Consider the following 20,091-nt stretch of genomic DNA (forward strand, 5'->3'; position numbering starts at 1 on the left):
AACCACACAGGCTGCATTAAGCTCTTGCTTGCAAATCAGTAACTGATATTACCACATAACTCACCAGTGTATTTCCGTGGATCTGTATCAGCCCCTGAGTCTACTTCAGAGCTGATGCCTAAACCTTAATCCATGATGAATGAGTGAATGAACACAGATGTGCATCCTTTCCAGCTCAACTTCATTTGTTGAATGAGAGTTGATAGATACAAAATAATATACATAACTCACTGCATGTACCTGACAGGCACTGTTTCCAGCCATTTTTTTCTCCTAACTCTGAGGTAGGTATTGTGGTCATTAATTTCTACTCACTGATGAAGAGACTAGGGACTATTTTTTTTTTAAGATTTTATTTATTTGAGATAGAGCAAGTGAGAGAGCAGGAGCAGGGGAGCAGAGGGAGAGGGAGAAGCAGGCTCCCCTGTGAGCAGGGAGCCTGACACGGGGCTTGAACTCAGGACGCTGGGATCATGACCTGCACCGAAGGCAGACGCTTAACCGACTGAGCCACCCAGGCATCCCTAGGGACTATTTTATAAAGAGGTTAAGTCACTTGCCCAAGACCCCGGTGAGTAGCAAACCAGGATTCAAACCCAGACAGAGTCCACACACCTACAGATCATATCCTCCCGCTTCCTGTGTGGATGTTGTTACTCTTACTGCAACAGTAACAGGAGCACCCAGAATCCACCACCCAGCTTAATGATCTAGAGCATGACCAAGACCACTGCTATTCCTTGTGCAGTCCTTCCCAGCTGTCCAGTAAGTTAGACTGACGTCTGTACAACATGGTGGGCTCAGGGTTCCAAAAGAGAGTCCGGTGAGCAAGGTCTGTGTCCTTCTTCCTGCTCCCCGGACGGACAAATACACTGAATTCTGTTTATTATTCGCTTTATTTTCATTGCAATTTTAACACGTATGTGCGGATCTCTAAACGACATGCTGCTCTATTTTGCTGTTGAACCTCATTAAAATAGTTTTATGTTCCATGGAGTCTGCTGCTTTGTTACCCTGAAGTCGTGAACATATTTTCTGAGATTTTCTTCTCTGTTCCTCTACTTTTTATGTGTTTCTTTGCTCTAGCACTCCTGGGGATAATCTGTGCTGTCTTAATTTATATTGAAGGATATATTGTTTGCAAGGCTTTACAGTTCATAAAAATAGTTCCTCACCCATCAGTTCTTTTGGGTATGTAACCCTTACCTCCTCCATTTTCTAGCAATGTGGAAGGTTCTCTACAATGAGGACCATAAAATAAAAGAGGACCCATGCTGGCACAGGGTTTCTGGGCACTTTGGGCAGACTGGGAATGTCACTGGGCACCCAGGTCAGTATCTCTTGGATGTTTCACGGATATGAGATGACAGACAGCACAGGACTGCAATGTGGTTAAGACTGGGCTTTGGAGGGGTGCCTGGGTGGCTCAGTCCTTAAGCGTCTGCCTTCGGCTCAGGTCATGGTCCCAGGGTCCTGGGATCGAGCCCCGCATCAAGCTCCCTGCTCCGCAGGAAGCCTGCTTCTCCCTCTCCCACTCCCCCTGCTTGTGTTCCCTCTCTCGCTGTGTCTCTCTCTGTCAAATAAATAAATAAATAAAATCTTAAAAAAAAAAAAAGACTGGGCTTTGGAGCCAGCCTCGCCTGGGCTGAATCTCCCCGTATTAGTATAAGTTATTGGCACAACAGAGTTACAAACAATGGAATACTATTGTCTTCCAATAACAGGCATTTATTCCCACATTTGCAGGCCTGCAGGTGGACTGTGGTTCTGCCAATCTGGGATGGACTCAACTGGGCAACTTGACCTGATGTTGCCTGTTGGCTGAACTTGGATCCTGGGCTATGGGTTGAAAACTACAGTTATCTACTACTGCCTAAAACACCACCCCACAACTTGATGGCTTAAAACAACAATTTCTTTCTGATGATGATTCTTGGGGCTGGCTGGGCAGATCTACTGATCTTGCCTAGGCTCACTCAGGTGTCTAGGGTCCAAGGTGGTCTCACTCACATGTCCAGCAATGGGTGCTGGCGATCCTCTGGGGACACTGGTTCTCTTTCACATAGCTTCATTCTTCAGTAAGCTATACTGACGTTTGTACAACGTGGTGGGCTCAGGGTTCCAAAAGAGCGAGAGTCCAGTGAGCAAGGTCTGTTAAGGGCTCTGGAATCCACACGTATCACTTTGGCCACATTCTCCTGGTCAGAGCAAGTCACAGGGTGGCCAGCCCAGGTTCAAGCAGGCAGGGCAGTAGAAATAGGCTTCCCCTCTTGATAACACAAATGGCAACTTCACATTACAAAGGAGCATGGATTCAGGGGGGCATGATTCATGGGATGGGGCAAGGCAGAAAGTTAATTATCAACATGATCTACCACAGTTGGGTTCAGAACCGCTCCACTTGTGTTTTTCTCTGGATCCAAGACTGAAGGGCCCGTAGCAACCTGGGATGTGCTCTTCTTGAGGTAGACCGCAGGAAACCAAACCAAGCCAAACCCTGAAGCCTCCTTCTCCTGGCATGGTCGCTAACATTCCATCGGCCAAGGCAAGTGATATGGCCAAGGCCAACATCCATGGTGCAGGAATAGTGGGAAGGGGTGGGGGTTGTATATATAAACGACACAAGAATCCACACTATGATAGGCCCTCTGCAACATGCAATATTTAGTTCTTGCCTGAAAAACATGGGGTAACTCCTCCCTTAGAGGGTTGTTCCAGACAGAGTAACTAAATAAACTCATCCTGGTTTGCCTGGGACTCTCTTGGTTTTACTTTTTTATAAAAGATTTTATTTATTTGAGAGAGAGAGAGAGTGCGCACAAGCAACGGGGTGGGGGAGTGGCAGAGAGAGAGGGAGAAGCAGGCTTCCCGCTGAGCAGGGAGCCCGATATGGGACTTGATCCCAGGACGCTGGGATCACGACCTGAGCCGAAGGCAGACGCCCAACCGACTGAGCCACCCAGGTGCCCTGGGGCTCTCCTGGATTTAGCACTGAAGGTCTCATATCCCAGGACATCCCTTAGTCCTGTAGGATGGTTTGGGGACTAACAACCTCAACAACCCCCTCAATCCTCCCAACAACCCCCAACTAGGTATTATGAGGATGATGATTATCCACACACCTCCGGAACGGGAAGCAACTTCTCAGCAGCTATGCACACAGCCGGTGGGAGAACCTCTCTCCAGCTGCCCCACTTCTCCCAAAACCCCTACCTCCTAAGCCCTTCCCTCCTGAGGTCCTTCCTCCCTGGTCTTTATAAACGGCCCTCTGGAGGAGAATAGGTGCTTCATAAAGAGAGAAACTGAGGTCCAGAGCAGTTAAAGGGGGTGCTTGCTGATGAGGAATGAGGAGCTCTCAGGCCAGGGTGGAGCAGAGAGTGACACAGGAAAGAGGGGGGCTAACCTCTGGAAACAGAGGGGCTAGCCTATAACTAGGTGGAGTCCCCAAGAGACAGGAAAGAGGATGCCCAGCACAGCTTGGCACGGCCCACTCACTGGCCAGGCTTGGCTGGGAATGGCTGAACCTCGCCCCTGAGTTTCCCACCTTTCCATAACTTCAGACCTTCAGAAAAGGGCCCTGTGCTGACCCACTGGAGCCAGATCCCAGTCCTGCCCTCCCTCTGACTTACCTGCTGTGTGACCTGCAGCCAGCTGTCCAACCTCTCTGGGCCTCAATTTCTGTGTTTATGAATCAGCTTCCTGACCTCCCAGGACTTAGGGGGAAGGTGAACAAGACAGCCACCTAGAGACAGGAGGCACCATTATAGATCATCTGATCACCACCTTGCAGGTGAACCTCCAAAAGGGATGATATGTTATATTTTTTTCTTTAAGAAATGATAAAAAGGAGGCATGTTGTAATGGAAGAGCATTGAATTTGGAATCAGAACACCGGGTCCTGGTTATGTGCTTCCATCTAAAAGTTGCCCATCTTCTTGAAGCTATGGTTGCGCTTGAGAGTGAATCACAATTCTTGTCTTACGCCTTAGTCACTTCAGGTGGCTGTGACAATGGGGGGGGGGGCGGTGCTTAAACAACAGACATTTCCTTCCCACAGTTCTGGAGGCTGGAAGTCTGAGATCAGGGTCCCGGCTCTGGTGAGAGCTTTCTTCAAGGCTTGTGGAGGACTGCCTTTTTGTGGGGTGCTCACATGGCAGAGAGAGAGACAGAGCACGATCGAGCAAAATCTCTCTCTTCATCTTCTTATAAGGCAATCAATCTTATTGGATTAAGACACTGCCCCATGACATCACTAAACCCTGATCACCTCCCTGAAAGCCCCATCTCCAAATAATAGTCACACTGCGGGTTAGGGCTTCAACACACGAATTTCAGGGGCAGAATTCAGTCCACGGCACCTTGGGCTTCTCACTGTTGTTGGATCACATACGACAGGCACGTGACCCAGCTTAGTCACCCGAAAGGCTCACCCACGCCAGAGAGAGGCGGGGTGTGGGGCCTCACGGGCACATTGGTTAAGTGGTGAGTGCACTGATTGGGATCGAACTGATGGGGCCGGGGGAAACGATACTAAAAAGCACTCACGATTTCCCCAGTTCTCTCAGGGAGTCCCAACTCCCAAGGCCTGGGATTGCCACTCCTGAACCCCTGTCCTGGACCCTTCTGAGGGCATCTAGAGGACAAACACCTTCTGATTGGAATATTTTCCAAATACTCAACATCTGGAAGGAACCTGTATCAAAGGCCCCCTTTGTGTAGCCAGGAAACGGGCTGGCAATAAAACAGTGCCAGACCCCACAGAGCTGGGAAGGGCAGGGGTGCGGAGTGGGTGAGGGAGGTGGGCGGAGGGTAGCAGGGGCAGGGGGCGGCGAGGGAGACCTGGGTGAGCGTGAGGTCAGCAGGAGGTGTGCCCAGGGCTATCAAACAACGAATCGATGCAGGTGCTTCCTGCTTGCTTCCCACGTGCTGGGTGCTGATCTAAGAGCTCTGCTTCTAGCGCCTTCTGCATAGAAGAGAAGACGGAAGAGGTGGTCACAGGGAGGGAAGCAGATGTATCTGGGAGACTGTGCGCTGTGGTACGGAGAGAGCGAATAAAGCCGACGGGTAGTGAAGAGATGCAGGCGTTCACACAACAAGACGGGAACATTCTTCAGGTCTGGACAGGGCAAGGCAGAGGAATCATCATTGCTGGAATGTTAAAAGGGGACACTGTCCAACTTTGCTTCTATCCAGCTTCCCCCCCACCCCACTTCCTTGGAACCCTGTGCTCGGGGAGGTACAGTCTCCCCCACCCACCCCGCAGAAACCTCCTCTCCCTTTGTTCTAGCAGGTGGCCGTGCATCCCTGTCTGCACGCCCCCGGGGGTTGACAGGAGCCTGTAATAACAGACCATGCACGGAACGCTGTGGCTCGTCCCACCCACCCTGCAACAACCAGGCGCACCCCGCCTCCGGGCCCCACGCGCCTGCAGCTCCCAGGCAGTCCAAATACACCACCAGAGCCCCCTCGTGCAGAGCTCCTTGGAGACTGAAGGCCTCTTAGGCCCTAATCCCTGCCAAAAAGCCAGGGAGGGAGCACTGTCTCCTGCTTCTTCCAAAAAGCACCTGACCATCAACTCAGGCAGCGCTTACGGAAGCTCGCAATCCTGGGATTGGAATGAATCTCAGGGATCTGGTCGCAGATGGGAAGTGGCTGGACCACCGGGGGGGGGGGGGGCGGCTTATTACAAATAGATTCCCAGGCCCTGTTCCAGACCCATCCAATAAGGAGGGGATGGCGCAGGCACCTGGGAATCTGCATTTGGCAAATTCTATGCCCGGTTTTTAAATGCCCATTCAAGTGTCAAGAGCATTGGTCCAGATCATGACCCGGCTTCCAGGAGCACTGCATTTACTAATCGAAGGCACATGGTGCTTCATTCGATTCTTAGACACCTCTAAGGCTGCTCCTTTCTCAGCATTCACAAAGTCGATTCTCACTTTCATTTTTTACATCTAATCCCACCTGCATAAGCCCCCTTCCCCCGGAAGCTTATTGAGCACAAACGATACGCAGCGCAAGTTCACCGCCTATGATCTTAGTTAACATTCAAGGCACTCCTCTGAGCTACGTACAGGATGGAGGCTGCTAGAGAAACAGGAGAAAACAAGGAGGAAGGAGGTGATAGGAAAAGGGGGTTGCAGAGAGAAGACATTCCCTAGGCACCTGGCTCCGGGGAAGCAATAAGCGGACTCATTTTTGTACAACCAGAGCACAGAGAGTCATCAAAACTCAGAACCGCCGTATCTGGAAAAACGAAATTCTACTCTTGGCTTTTCCAGACTTCCTTGCGGCGAGGATGGGCCATTTTACATATTTCTGACCAAGGAGGCGTTACAGGGAGACTGCTTCTAGGAAATCTTTGGCTTTCCTAACAAATGGGAGGGATGCTGCTGGCATTGACCTCCCCTCTCTTCTTGCAGCCTTGGATAGAGTATTTGTTTCCAAGGGCTGCTACGAAGAATGACCACAAACTCGGCAGCTTAAGACAACAGCAACGTCTTCTCTCACGGTCCGGAAGCCAGACGTGCAAACTCAAGGTGTCGGCAGGGACACGTTCCTTCCAAAAGCTCTAGGGGAGACTCCTTCCTTGCCAAGTTCAGCTCTGGGTGGCTCCCGACAGTCCCTGGCTTGTGGCAGCATCACTCCAATCTCTGCCTCTGTCTTCACGTGGCCTTACCCTATTTCTGTGTCCTCCTTTCTGCCGCTCAAGCTTTCAATGAGGCATCACCAGACATTGGGGGAAAGTCCCAAGTAGGACAGACAGAGACCAAAACAACAAAATGGGGTAGAGGGAGAAGAAAGAAACCCAGAAGAAACTGAGGCAGGGAGTGGAAGAAAACAAAAACATAATAAAACCTACTAACTCCTTTCATTATCACCCTGGGAGAGACAGAAGAGAGTATTGCATCCAAGAAGTGAGGAGGCCACACGAAGGTTTATCACGGCAATATGAGCTCTTGGAAATGAAAAATGTGACTGCAGAAATTTAAAGAAAGTGGCAGAATTGGAAGATAATGTTGAGAAGCAGAGACAGAGAAGGACATGGTAAATACAAGAGGGGTGATAAGAAAGAGGGTCGAGCCAGGAGTTTCAAGATCCACCAAATAACAGTTCCAAGAGAGAAACAGAAAAAACTGAGGGGAAGAAGACTGTGGGACAAATAATTTAACAAAACGGACACATGTTTCCAGGGTTGAAAGTTTCATGGCAAGGGCCCAGCGTGATGAATGAAACCAGATCCACACCAAGAAGCGGTATCACAAAATTTCAGCCCTTTAGGAATGAAAAGGAGACCTTCTGAGGAGGGAGGTAGGAGGTGAAGAGAGGAGGGAAAGAGATCACGTCCGAAAGACCAGAAATCTGAATAGCGTCCAGCAGCAGGGGCCCTGAGCAGGGAAGGGAGCATCAGCAGGGCCGACCTCCTTCTGGAGGCTCCAGGAGACAATCCACCTGCTTGCCCCTCCAGCTTCTGATGGCCACCCGTAGTCCTCGGTTCACCACCCCCTCCATCCTGAAAGCCTGAGATGACCAGGCGAGTCTTTCTCAACACATCCCTCCAGTGTCCTCTGCTCCATCTTCCACTCATGCGGACCCTTGTGGTGAACCTGGGCCCATCCTGATAATCCAGGGGGATCTCCCCATCTCAAGGTCAGCAGACCTTCATTCTGCTGGCAACCTTGCTTCTCAGGCCTGTCACAGAAGATACTCACGGGTTCTGGGGACTAGAACGCAGACATCACTGCCTACGATCCTAGGCATGTTGCGGCTTTGTACAGAATCGGGGTCACTTTGTTGAGAAGAGGAAGAGTGGCTGTCAGGCAGGCACGTGCTGAGGATTCCAGCGTGGTGTGGCAGGGGGAGGCAGGGTCCCCAGTGACACCGCGGGACCCCTGCTCCGATCCCAGGCTGAGCCTCGAGCAGGCTTCCAGTTACTCGAGAGAAACATCTCCTTATTTGGTTAAGACACTGCAGGGAGGCTTTTAGCCTTGAACCCAGACGTGAGGCTAAGGGAACTTTCACTTTTCAAGGTAAGAAGTCAATAGATAGTATCCTAAATAGGGAGAAATGCCAGGACAAGCATGGTATTGGGAAATCAGAGGTAAATATCAAAAGAAACGTATAATTGGAATTGAAAAAGGTGTTTGTGGGGAGCAGATTCACCGTTGAGGAAGAAGAGGGCAGAGCATGACTGACTCCTTACAAATGTTGTCGCGCCATTTGATTGATTAAGCGTTACTTACCTGGTACTTAATAAACTAACATTTTAATTTTAAAAATGATGAAAATGGTTTTACACACTTATGCCGACAACCCAGGAGGTTTCAGGGTGCCTCCCTCTCGACGGTGCCCAGCGCCCTACTGCTCCCCCTCGAGCTGGAAAGGGCAGGGAGTCAAGACAGGATCCAGAGTTTCCTAGTCCCCCACGAGATGCCATTTTTAGGAGCAGAGCTCAGAAGAGCAAGCTAAGAGAAGAAAAGCCAGGGGCCGGTTTCCAGGGAGAGGAGAGTGACCACAGCCGTTCCTCTCTGCACATCTGCGCCTGGCCCTGGGGAACACAGCCAAGATCTTAATCACCCAGCGTCGCTCCGGCACGCCGAGCGTGTAATACACCTGTCTCCACCATCAGGCAAATGAGCGGGCTCACAGGCAGAGGCCTGCCCTGCCAAACAATGCTCCCCTTTGTCCCCGCCCAGAGCTCAGGCTTCGCAAGGAAGCCAGATCCATCAGCACTTGTCAGGGCCCTCGATGAACACAATGCAAGTTATGATCCACATTCTCCAGCAAAGCCCCAGGCTTGCAGTAGGCAGCTCTCCCTGACACGCAAAGTGTCAGTCAACCTAAAAGCCCCGGGGTGGGGACCTGGGGAGGGGTGGGGCCAAGGGGAGGGGGGCGCTGGGCTCTGATCCGCAGAAGCCAACCAGGGCCAGAGAAGGTGCCCCTGAAACTCTGACACATCCTTTCTCAAAACCAGCCCCGAGACAGCTGCAGTAAGAAAAATCATTTTTCCAGGCGAGCCGAGGGCTCCCGTAGCTACGGTAACAAACATGATGAGCCACGATGCAGTGCGCACCCCCAGCTCCTGTGCCTGGCAGTTTAAAAAGAAACAACCCTGTCTGGGAAGAGGGAAAACGGAAGGATAAATTTCCAAATGAGATTCCCTACAATAACCAGAAAGGTGTGCCACTGTCCTTTGCAGCCAGAGAGGTGGCAGGCTCTACAAAAGCTGGGGGACTTTGTGGCCAAGGAGAGCCTGGAGGGAGCCGGTGTGGCCGCTGTCCACGTCAGGATGTGTATGTCCCGACAAGCGCTGCAAACCATTCTCGGCTGTCTGGTTCTGTCCGGTGCCCCCTCCCCGCCCACCCTCCATCCGCATGCTGGCTAGCCACTTGGCCCGGAACATACAAGCGTTTTCCTCCGGCAAACAACTGTTCCGCTGCGGACTCCTAGCTGGGCTCTGGCACTCAGCACAGACGGAGGGACAAGCAAGGAGGGGTGTGTTCAAACGTGCTGTCCCTCTGGGTGGGGTCATGGGCACAAGCTGCCTCGGCCATGGGGGCAAGGCAAGTTCAGGGTTAGGATTAGTGCTGCTTGCAAGCCACACTCCCTGGGTCTCATTCCCCGCACTTACCCCTCAGGCTTATTTAGGGAAGGGAGATGAGCCAGTGAATGAGTTTTGAGAAAAGCACCGATTCCTTTCGAAATATAGGATATGTGAGCTAAATAATATCAGGTAAGATTTTATTGTTTTTGGCCAAAGGCCACCCACTCAACTTAAAGGGAGGGAATAAGGTATATGCAGTATTTAAAGCAAATTATATAATGTCACTTTTTGGGGGGTAAAACAATGGTATCAGGGTCATGTAAAAAATAAATCCTTTCCTTTTTTGAGATACATACTGACCTGTTTATGAATAAAATGACACAAATGTCTGGGATTCCCTTCCTTCCTTCCGTCTTTTTTTTTTTTTTTTTCCCTTCAAAATAATGAGGAAGACGGAAGTGAAGGTGGCCAGACAGGTTGGTGGCTGCTGGAACGGGCTGATGGATACAAGGGGGTTCATGACACCATTCTGTTTACTTGAGGTGTAGGTTCAAAATTCTCCATAATAAAATTTGAACAAAAACAACTTTTAAAGATTGAAAACACAGAGGAAAGACTAAATCTGCCAACATAAGACTTCCATATGCATCGTAAAGCAAATGATCAGATCTGGCCTTGCTCTGAAATTATAGTGGCTAAAGTAGACTTGTTATTGTTGTTGTTTTAGCCAGACGGCAGCAGAAAGGTGAGTCGGCTCCCGCGGGGTTGGACAGTAAACCACTCATCATTTTTGGTGGGACTGAACAGCAACACCTGGTGACATTTACTCTCCAAGTACTTCTGATGTAGCACCCGATTATGTCACGGCAGAGATCAGATGCACTGAGACCGTTCCCAAACACGGGACACATTTGGTCAAAGCTGTAGGCATGGTTCAGAAGGCGGCTGTCACAGAGACTTATGAGCAGGACGAAAGGCAGCCTAGCCAGGTATAATGGCGGCAAAATCCCGTGTAATCACCTAGCCCCCCTCGGTCAAGCATCCCACATAACCTGAAGGACCCTGTTATCATTTCTGTGGGCTGTCTGCAAGAGTTCCACTTTCAACTGGTGCTCTGCTCAAGTGGATGTTATCCACTGAATCTTTTCCTCTTGCTGTTTTTATTCTTAGTGGATTATGCCGGTGGAGATTAAGATTAGAAGGAATATCAAAAATCACCCATCCATTCCCTGAATTGTCACAGTCACATCCAAATGCATAGGTGCTCTCTCTCCTTCCGATTGGCAAGATCCTACCCTCCTTTGCTTATGTAGACATCTCATCCCCCAGGCTGGCTCGATTCCTCTTTACACCTGCCAACAAAATCTCTATGAGGAGTGGTGCTAACCAATTCACGGGGCACGGGCAACACAGCAAGTCAATGACCCAGCGAAAAGCAAGGCATCGGGTGCTTATGGGTTAACAGCCCCAGGGGCCAAACAGGTGGGACCCGCCTCCCCCATCAATGAAAGTGGGGAGGAAATGAAAGCGGGTCTCTCGGTGGGAGGAGCCGGTGTGTGGGTGGCGGCGGCAGCCCTGGGCACAGAAGGTGGTATTGCCCAGGCAGTCCTGTGCCCTACTTGTTTGCTGCACTTTTCCAAACCACAAAGCCCTGCTTGGAGCTCCCCTGCCAAGGCTGGGCACGATCTGCCAGACTATCAGCGTTGTCATCTTACACGGACATGCAGTCAGCGCTGTGAATTCTCAGGGAGCTGCCTTCAAGAATCCTGCCTTTGCCCACAGCCATGATGACATCTGGCCATTCAGGGCTATGGTAGCACATTTCTCCAATGGTGCCAACAGTCCCAGTCTGGATCCCTGTTAACGTCCCTCTCTCCTTCCTCTTTACCCTGCCCCTTCTTTCCCAACCCCACCACAACCCAAACCCTACGATGAGGTTAAACCACCCACCCAACTTCACCCTTGTCTTTCAAAGCTGGGAAACAAATGTTCAGAATGACAGAGCCCATTGAGGAAAAGCTCGAACGCTGATGGCTGTGTCATCCACCCAGACACTGTCGCTGTGGCTGGTGCCTGGGTCTACCGAGAGCTGAGAGAGGTGGGCGCTCTGCCTGGTGGAGTTGTGAAGATGATGAGGGGAAAGTGGCAGCAGAGTCTTCCTGGTTTGGAAAAAGAACTTTTCAGCACCTGCCAAACTGATAGGTTTGCCAAGAAATTTACATTTGCCAAGAATTCTACATTAAACAAACACACACGCCTACCTCACCCCTCCTCCTAAAGATGCATAACCTATTGGGTAAAGAAACAGCTCTAAGAAGGAGGACAGTATAGGTTCACAAACCTTTCTAGTTTCCAGAGCATGGTCCACTTTAAGCTCTGCCAGATGACCCAAAAGTCTATGCATCTCACATCTCCCTGACATTAAAGTTTGGGTTCCAAAGCAAGAAAGTTAAGGCTTGATTCTGATCTACAAGGTTTTTGTTGTTGTTGTTGTTATTATAGAAGTCTATTTACACAAGGTGTTAATGTACAGAGATGTACATTAAAAAAATCCCTGGGAGGTCGCTAGGTCTATACGCTCTTAAAGGTCTGGTAGTAGACTGGTATTTGGTGATTGTTGTCCCTGTGTCTCCCTTCCTTCCCTCCTGTCTGCAAAGTACAGCCAATGGCTGAGACACAGACGACCACTGCCATGAAATATGTAACAGGAGCTGATCTGTAAAAGCTTCTAGACCAAACTAAAGAGAGAGACCAACATTCAAGCATCTCAGCCTCTTCCCATGTCTGTAGGGAAACTGTTACCTGGACTCTGAAGCATGTCTACTTAGCCCTGCTAATGAGAGAGGATGGGGCAGGAGGGAGTAGACTGCGATGCTTCTCCCCAAGCAATCAGCATCCCCAGTTCCTGCCGCTGGGGCATATAAAGAAGTCGAGAGTTGGCCACAGCTCTGACCCACAGTTCTGGGGTATCAGCCCATGGACATCCCTCTGAGGAGGGCAGAAGGACCAGGATCCCCAGGGCTCACAGGGGACAGTCCATCTCTCCAGGTGGGCACCCTTGACTCCAGTCTCCCCCCTACTCATTCAATCTGTCCAATTTTTCACTGCACACCACTCTGAAGTGGATATGCGAGAGAATAAAGTCATATCCTACCCACGTGGTCTTCTGTGCCATGCTTAGCCTGACTGATGAAAAAGACGACCGTGAACCTATGAAATCAACTCATGTGACCTGGTTTATGAGCCCAGAGAACATGGCAAAGGTGATAGGATGTCACTCCTGTGATTCTGCTACATGATATAAGACTCCCTCTTGCTAGCACACTCCCGCAGAGGCTGGTGTGATGAAGTAAGCAGCCATGTTGGGAAAGCCCATGGGCTAAGAAACTGTGAGCGGCCTCTAGGAACCACAGGTGGCCCCTCAGAGCTAAGGAAAGCCCACAGCCAACAGTCAGCAAGGAGCTGGGCTCCCAGTCCTACAACTGCCAAGAACTGAATTCTGCCAACCACCCGCATGTGCTTGGAAGTGGACTCTTCCCCAGTCGAGCCTCCAGAGACTACAGCCCAGCCAACATTTTGACTACAACCTTGTGAGACCCTGAGCAGAGGATCCAGCTAAACCATGTCCAGACCCCTGATCCAGAGAAATTGAAACAATAATGTGGGTTGCTTTAAGCCACACAGCTGGTGGTAGTTACACAACACTAGAAAACTCAGACAGTGACCATCTCCCACCAAGTTACTAAATATGAACAATGCCCACATGGAAGGAAATCTATAGATTCATGAACCATTTATTTAAGAGACTGAGGTCTTTTTTCTTTTAACCTATATTATGGACTTGCTAGTGAGTGACCAATTTTACATCCCCCATAATTTCACAGAGTAAGTTCAATCAGCATTTTCATTGAAAGAGCACAAAGGGAGCAGGTTCCTGTTCAAGAGAAACTTTGATGAAATAGAAATCTAAGTACTAATCTTAAAACAGCTGATTGTTCTTTGCGATGGGACACCCTCCACAGTGTGGTAGTGACCAGTGTGGACTGCAGACCCAAGTGCATAGGCAACCCTAAAGCTAAAAGGCAAGGGCAGAGAAGGGGGTACACCTCCAATACCCCTACTGCACACCTAGAAAACAAAACCAAACTATGCCTAAGGGTCTCCCCTTGCTCTGCATGCTCCCGCCAGGCTTGTCCTACCTTTTCCTTCTTCCCTGACACATCCTGGACTTCTTGGAGGTCATGGCTCGCCATCAGCGAAGGGACTTAAGCCTGACCTTAAACCCCATCCTCACCAACTCCAAACACTCTAGATCCATACCCCTCCTTGCTAGACAACAAGGCCACTAAAAGACTTGTTAACGTTGTGGTTGCAAGTTTCCCAGAGAGGGGCAAATACATCAGAGGAGATGCCACACAATTTCCGATCTGATCTTTTAATCAGGGGAAGAAGCAAGCGGTGCTGGGATACAGGTCCCAAGGTTTACCCTGTGCAAAAAGAATCCTAGGCCTTTCCCTGGGCCTACCTAATCCAGCTGCTCTTTTCACTCATCCATCCACCTACGGCTTCCATGTCTTGGAAGAGAGGGCATAGCCGAGTGCCCTGAGGACACTTGGGGATCCTGAGGCTGAGCAACCCCATCAGAAGCCGCATAGACCTCAGCTCTTGGGGACAGATGGTGGCCACGCGGGACCCCTTCGCTATCATTCGCTGGCAATGCCCAGGCCCTGTCAAGAGGAGGAGAACGAGAAAGGAAGAGGGTTGAGTGGATCCCAAGGAAGGCTTAGGGTTGCTGTTTCCCGCCCTCGCTCCCTGCAGCCCAGGGCCAGCCTTCCTCCTCCTCCTTCTTCGGAAAGAAGGAAAACACTTCTTCCAGGTGTAGTTCTTTCTGCTCCTGGACAGAGCAGCACAATTTTGAGTAGTATTCCTCCTGCCTGTGAACACAAGTCCACCCCTTGTCACAGCTGCAGGGGCTGGGCTGGGTTAGGAAGATGATCACAAAGTGAACTCACTCAATAAAACTCCCGCAGTTCTGGGACCTCTAAGATCCCCTAGCATTGTCAGGCAGAGTCAATTACGGCTCGGGGTGTACTTAGAGGTGAACTTACCTTACAGCCAGTGAGGCAGGCCTGAACCGCAGGGGCGCTGGACTCAGGTGCCCCTTCCAAAGCCCTGTGCCTAATTGTGTGTGTGTCCTTTTATTTTCCCCAGAGAGCGCTCCTCGAATTGTATGCACTTCGGATCCCCCCAGTCCGGGTCCACCGCTGCAAGGGACAAGCCTGCAGACAGCAGAGTCCCGGGAAACCAGCGGTCTCTTCCGTGGAGCCGGAATGGCCTCGCTGCAGCCCAGCGGGGTGAAGGCCTCGCGAGTTCGTTGCAAGCGGGCGGCCGAGAGGGGCGGGTCCCAGCGCGTCCCGGGAGCCCCGCCCCGCGGCCCCGGCCCCGCCCCGCGCAGGTAAACAGCCGCCCGCAGCCCGCGGAGCCCGCCCGGGGACCCGGCCCCGGCGTCGCGCCAGGCACCCGGGGGAGGCGGCCCGGCAGGCTCCCAGTGACCCGGCGCCCGCCGCGCCCCGGAAGGAGCGCCCGCGCAGGCAGCCCAACCTCAGCTGGCGGGGCAGGCGGGTGGCACCTGCGGGCCGGGCGGCTGACCAGGGCACGTAGCCAGGGCGGGGGAGTGCACCTGAGACCTGGGGAGCCCACGCCTGTGGCTTCCCAAGATCCTGTCGCGGGGCTCGGCCCAGGGGCGCGTAGGTAAAAATGGGTGGAACTGTATACACTTAAGGTCTGTGCCTTTGTTATATATATATATATATATCATACCTCAGTTTAGAAGGAAGGGGGGAAAAGAACGACCCCTGGGCTCCAAGTGCTTCCAACTTTCACATTCAACCATTTATTACATGGTGGAGGGGTGTAGAACGTTGCACCTGGAAAGCTTTAGGGAGCAGGGTCCGCGAAGTCACTTCCTGCCTCCTCCGTGCAAAGCAGAACCAATCCTGCCACTGCCTATCACCATCTTGGCCAGAGTAAGATTTCCTGGATCTCACCTTCCTTGTCAGCCAAGTGGGGCAATCATCTGGAAGTCGAGCTTTAAAGGAGGCGACTAGGGCACATAGCACCCCGTCTGGCCCACAGTCTTCACCTAATGGCCTTTTGGTCCTTCCCTCAGAACAGCAGAGGAGAATGTCTTTGATAGGTCCCCAGAGAAGATCCAGAGGCTAATACCTACCCCCATCTCTCAATTACAGTCACCTGGAACGAAGGGCCCATCAAAGACAAAGCCTTGAGGGAACAAGTTTCGGCCATCAAACAGTCAAGGACATGAGGCCTGAGAGGCAGTCCCCTCAAGCAGTGCTAATAGCAGCTTAGAGAAAACACACTTGTAAGCTCCAGTCCTGAAATATGCGCTCAAGGAAAAGACGGAAACCTAGAGATCTCTTATGACAGTTCTTAAATATCCTCTTACCTCTTGTGTCCATAAGGCTGAGAAAGGTAGAAAAACAAATGCAAAATTTGATCCCCATGTTTGGCTGAATATCTGTGCTGGGGTGGCTGTGTTTTCCATAGAAAGCATTGGTCAGGAAGCAGTGGGACCCAGAAAAGCAAAACAGAGATATATGGGAGGATTTGAAAACCTTGGAATTTTCTGAATTCTAAATCCTCAAAGAGCCTCCTTTGTCAGCTGAAACACACTGCCCTTCCTCCAGTCTTCTGAAACACTTCTTGAAGACACTGTAATTGCTTTGCCTGAAGGAGTCACCCTCCAAGAGAAAGCCAGTTCTCCTCATGCGCTACCCTGTATTGTCTCCGGAAATGATCAGTTATATCCCAGCATGCCTCCAAAGGAAGGCCAATGGCAAACTCAAACCGGGGAGAATAAGGATTTGAAACCAACGTAACTTCAGGATTTTTCTTTCTTTCTTTTTTTTTTTTTAAATTTAAATTTCAGGTAAATGACAAAAATGTGTGGCTTTTTTTTTTTGGTCTTTTTTTTAAAATTAATATATAACGTAGTATTTGTTTCAGTGGTACAGGTCTGTGATTCATCAGTCTTACACAATTCACAATGCTCACCATAGCACATACCCTCCCCAAGGATTTTTCTCATTTTACTGATAAATTGGGGGGAAATATGGGTGGGAATAGATTTTTAGGATGCTCAACAATGGAGGGAAGAACATAAGTCTAAATGAGTCTCAATTTATTGACATACAATTGTTACAGAGGTCCTAGGGTTACTGTGCTAGCATGAGAAACATAGGACAGCAGGTGATTATCCCTAAAGTATTGAGTGTCATGTGTGACCCAGGCTGTCCATTATGTATGGGTCATCTAACACACTCATAAAATTCCATTGCTAATTGGAAATGGTTTATACGGACTGGGCCCGGATCCTGGGTGCTGGTGATGTTCCAAGGGCACCCACAGACTACTTAGTTGAAGACTGATTACTTTGGACCTCTTCCATTGTGGACGAGGCACAGATTTCACCCCACTCAAGCAGGCTCATATATCTGGATTTGCAATTGCTTCCCTATCACTATGGCATTCTATGTGACGCTGCTTCTGACCATGGGATTCACTTTACCATCAAAGAGGGAAGGCAACGGGTGGATACCCTTGTGATTTGAGCCTATCACCCAGGAGCAGTGATTTGTTTTGAACTGTGACTTGATTTACTGCAGATATGGTTTCAGGACTAGCTCTGAGACAGTATCTAATGAAGTTGAGATACTGTCCTTTAAAACAAGTGTTCAGAACCAGGGATCAATACGTGGGGCTGTTTCTCCCAGAGCCAGACTAAGCAGGTCTGGAAGATGGGGGAGTGGGGATGGTGCCTGCTCCATTTTACCTAACAACTCACTCTCTTCACCTTTGGACCCCACCGGTTTAGAGGTTTTGAATCCAAAAAAGGAATGCTCCACTACTGGGGGAACTGGCAATTAGGGTAGCTCCATTTGGAAAGGGGAAGTATGAAGTTTCGATTGCATGAGGGAGAGCTCCATTATCTAAGCAGAAAGCTTTGTTTAAAAGTGAATAGAGAAATCAGTGTGTGTGTAGATGTGGAACAGCAAAAGAGTGAGACTAATAAATGGAATAAATTTGTTTTCTTTCTTCTTTTGGGTCTCCACTATCTGAACTCATTCCAAAATTTGAAAATCCATTTTTTGGTGAGTCTTGGTAGGGAGGCATGACCAGCTAGTTCATGGTCATACATGGACACAGGACGGAAGCTCTGCCAGCTTAGATGTTACTGCCCAGAACTTTGAATGTGGAACGAGGACACAAAGAATCAGGGTCAGTTTAGAGTTCATCCCCACGGTGGTGGTGGTAGAACCAAGGAGAAGCAGTTTGAGGAGTGGTTTTCAGTCCAGGGACCAGCATCGAGGACTGTGGCACCCAAACCGAGCTGCTTTTGAGATGCGAATGGGTCGTGGTCCCAGATCTCTAGCTTTCTTGGATCGAGCCCATTTTCAAGATTGTTTCTCCTATAGATTTTATGAGCTCCCAAAAGCCTTCCATTAAATTCCTAAGTTAGCTGGAGTTGGGTTTGTTGTTGTAAACCATGAATCTAACTAGCCTATCTCATCTGGGCTCTTTCCTTGGCTTATACTAATATTAGGTAGGGGAGATGTTGGGACTAACTTTAGTTAGCTCTTATATTATCAACCATGGCAAGAAGCGGCTTGGAGAAGGACTGAACACAGCTCATTCACAATAATATCCCCTTTATTGATATTAATCACAGTTATGAGGTCTTGTCCATCAGAAAGTTTGCATTATGTAGAACTACATACAAAGACATAAAAATACACATACACTAACCACCAAACCCATTAACTTCAACCAATCAAAGCCCCTGAATGTCTTCCATTTTGATCATCAGTGCTCCAGAAGAACATACATAGACCCAGCATAAGGTTGGCTTTTGAGGTGTCAGAGCATTCACAGAGCAGGGTATTCACCCCTGGAAGCAATTCAACATGTAAACTCAGAGGGCAGGCATTGATAAACACAACACCTGAACACCTGGGTCTTGGGCTGCCTGCCTTAATGGCAGAGCCCACTCAAGGTCCCACATACTCCTTTGACCAACGAGGACGGTAGGCCTTACTTAGCTCTGTTTGAAGCAGACAAATTATATCACCCCTATTGGAGAAACTATGTGTAGGAAAGAGCAGATTGGCTTCTAGTCTACTTCAAGTCATCCTTTAGAGTCATTTCAAGATGATGACTTGGCTAAGATTTACCCTACAAGGGGAATGTAAAAAATCTCTCTTTTTCTTCCTACGCCTTCTTCCTTCTTCATCCTAAGCTCTCCGGCCAAACTCCAGCAAAGCCTGCAATAGCCTAAGGGTTCAAGGTGATGTTACAAGTCACATGGTCAACAGGGAAGGACCTATTGCAGATTCCCAAATGTCTTTCTCTCACTTAGGTTAGCTTAAGTGGCTCCCTCCATAACTACAAAAGGATTTGAGTTCCAACCATCCGCTGGTGTCCCCAAGTCTCTTGGAAAACTGAAGGCTATAAATTTATCGAAATAAATGTCTAGGGGATTTGGACACCATGACAAACCCCTTTGCTCTGGGATCCATAGAGTGCAGAGGTTTCTAATCAAAGCTGCATTCACACTCTGTGTTCATAGTTGTCTGAATTCCCTAATTCCCTTAACATCAATAGTGTCAATTTTGCCTTAAAAAAATAAAAAATGAAAGAAAAAGGCTAACAGATTTCCTTCCCTTTGTGTCCCCTCCCATACAGCATCTCCTTCGGCGGATGCAGAGGAAGGCATATTTTCTTGGGCTGGCTGGACCTTGGAGAGTGGGTTGCTATGTCCATGACGTTCCAGTTCCGGTCTCATGGGTAGATGATCAATGGTGAACGATCAGGAGGGACAGATGAGAGATGTCCTGGCCATTCTGCTCTGAGTCACGAGGCAAAAATGCTTAGGAAGCTTCTCTCTTGGTAGCTTGCTCCTGTAGGTGGTGACCTTGAGAAGCTGCCACTGAGCCCAGTGACGGAGACTGAAAGTATGACAGCAGAGATTTCCCTGATCTGGGTGTCCTTGGTAATCCCGCCAAAGAAAGATTCTATGCAGTGGCCAAACAAAAATATGGAGTTCCGTGACACCTTGACATTCTAAATGAAACCAAGATCTCCCTCCAAAGAAGAGTAAAAACTGTCTTACTATAATCAGAGTCAATCAGGATAATGAGATGAAGAGGAGAGAAAGGAAAAGTGTTTTAATGTAAAGGAAGAGGCTTGTGGTCCCATTGAAGCCAACCATTGCAGTTTCCTGGTGCCATTTTTCCTGGGGTCCGAAGCATCTCAGCACTAGCCCAAGCCAACATCGAGGGACATCATCACCACAAATCCCACGATGGAGGCCCAGGAGGCCAGTTTCCCGTTACCACTAGGAAGGAAGGGAAGGAAGACCTTAATGCACTCTGGGACACCATCCAAGCTGAAAGCATCCTCTGTGAAGTCCAATTCCAATAGAAAGTACACCACTATGATTAATAAGAACAATAATATTGACAAGTAAC

At 49.5% G+C, this 20,091-nt stretch overlaps 1 protein-coding gene across 2 annotated transcripts in view; it reads right to left on the reverse strand.

Moving 5' to 3' along the window:
* Positions 1–18,256: 18,256 nt before the first annotated feature.
* The window catches only part of SLC39A11 (solute carrier family 39 member 11), a 326,016-nt gene continuing 324,181 nt past the window's right edge, over positions 18,257–20,091 (reverse strand). For both annotated transcript variants that reach the window (XM_032429848.1, XM_032429847.1), the window contains exon 10: positions 18,257–19,958. In XM_032429848.1, coding sequence (XP_032285739.1) covers positions 19,880–19,958 — 79 coding nt within the window. In that variant the 3' untranslated portion in view covers positions 18,257–19,879. The remainder of the gene's footprint in view (positions 19,959–20,091) is intronic.

This window comes from Phoca vitulina, unplaced genomic scaffold (genome assembly GCF_004348235.1).
Source record: "Phoca vitulina isolate PV1807 unplaced genomic scaffold, GSC_HSeal_1.0 scaffold41, whole genome shotgun sequence".
NCBI classification, from domain to species: Eukaryota; Metazoa; Chordata; class Mammalia; order Carnivora; family Phocidae; genus Phoca; species Phoca vitulina.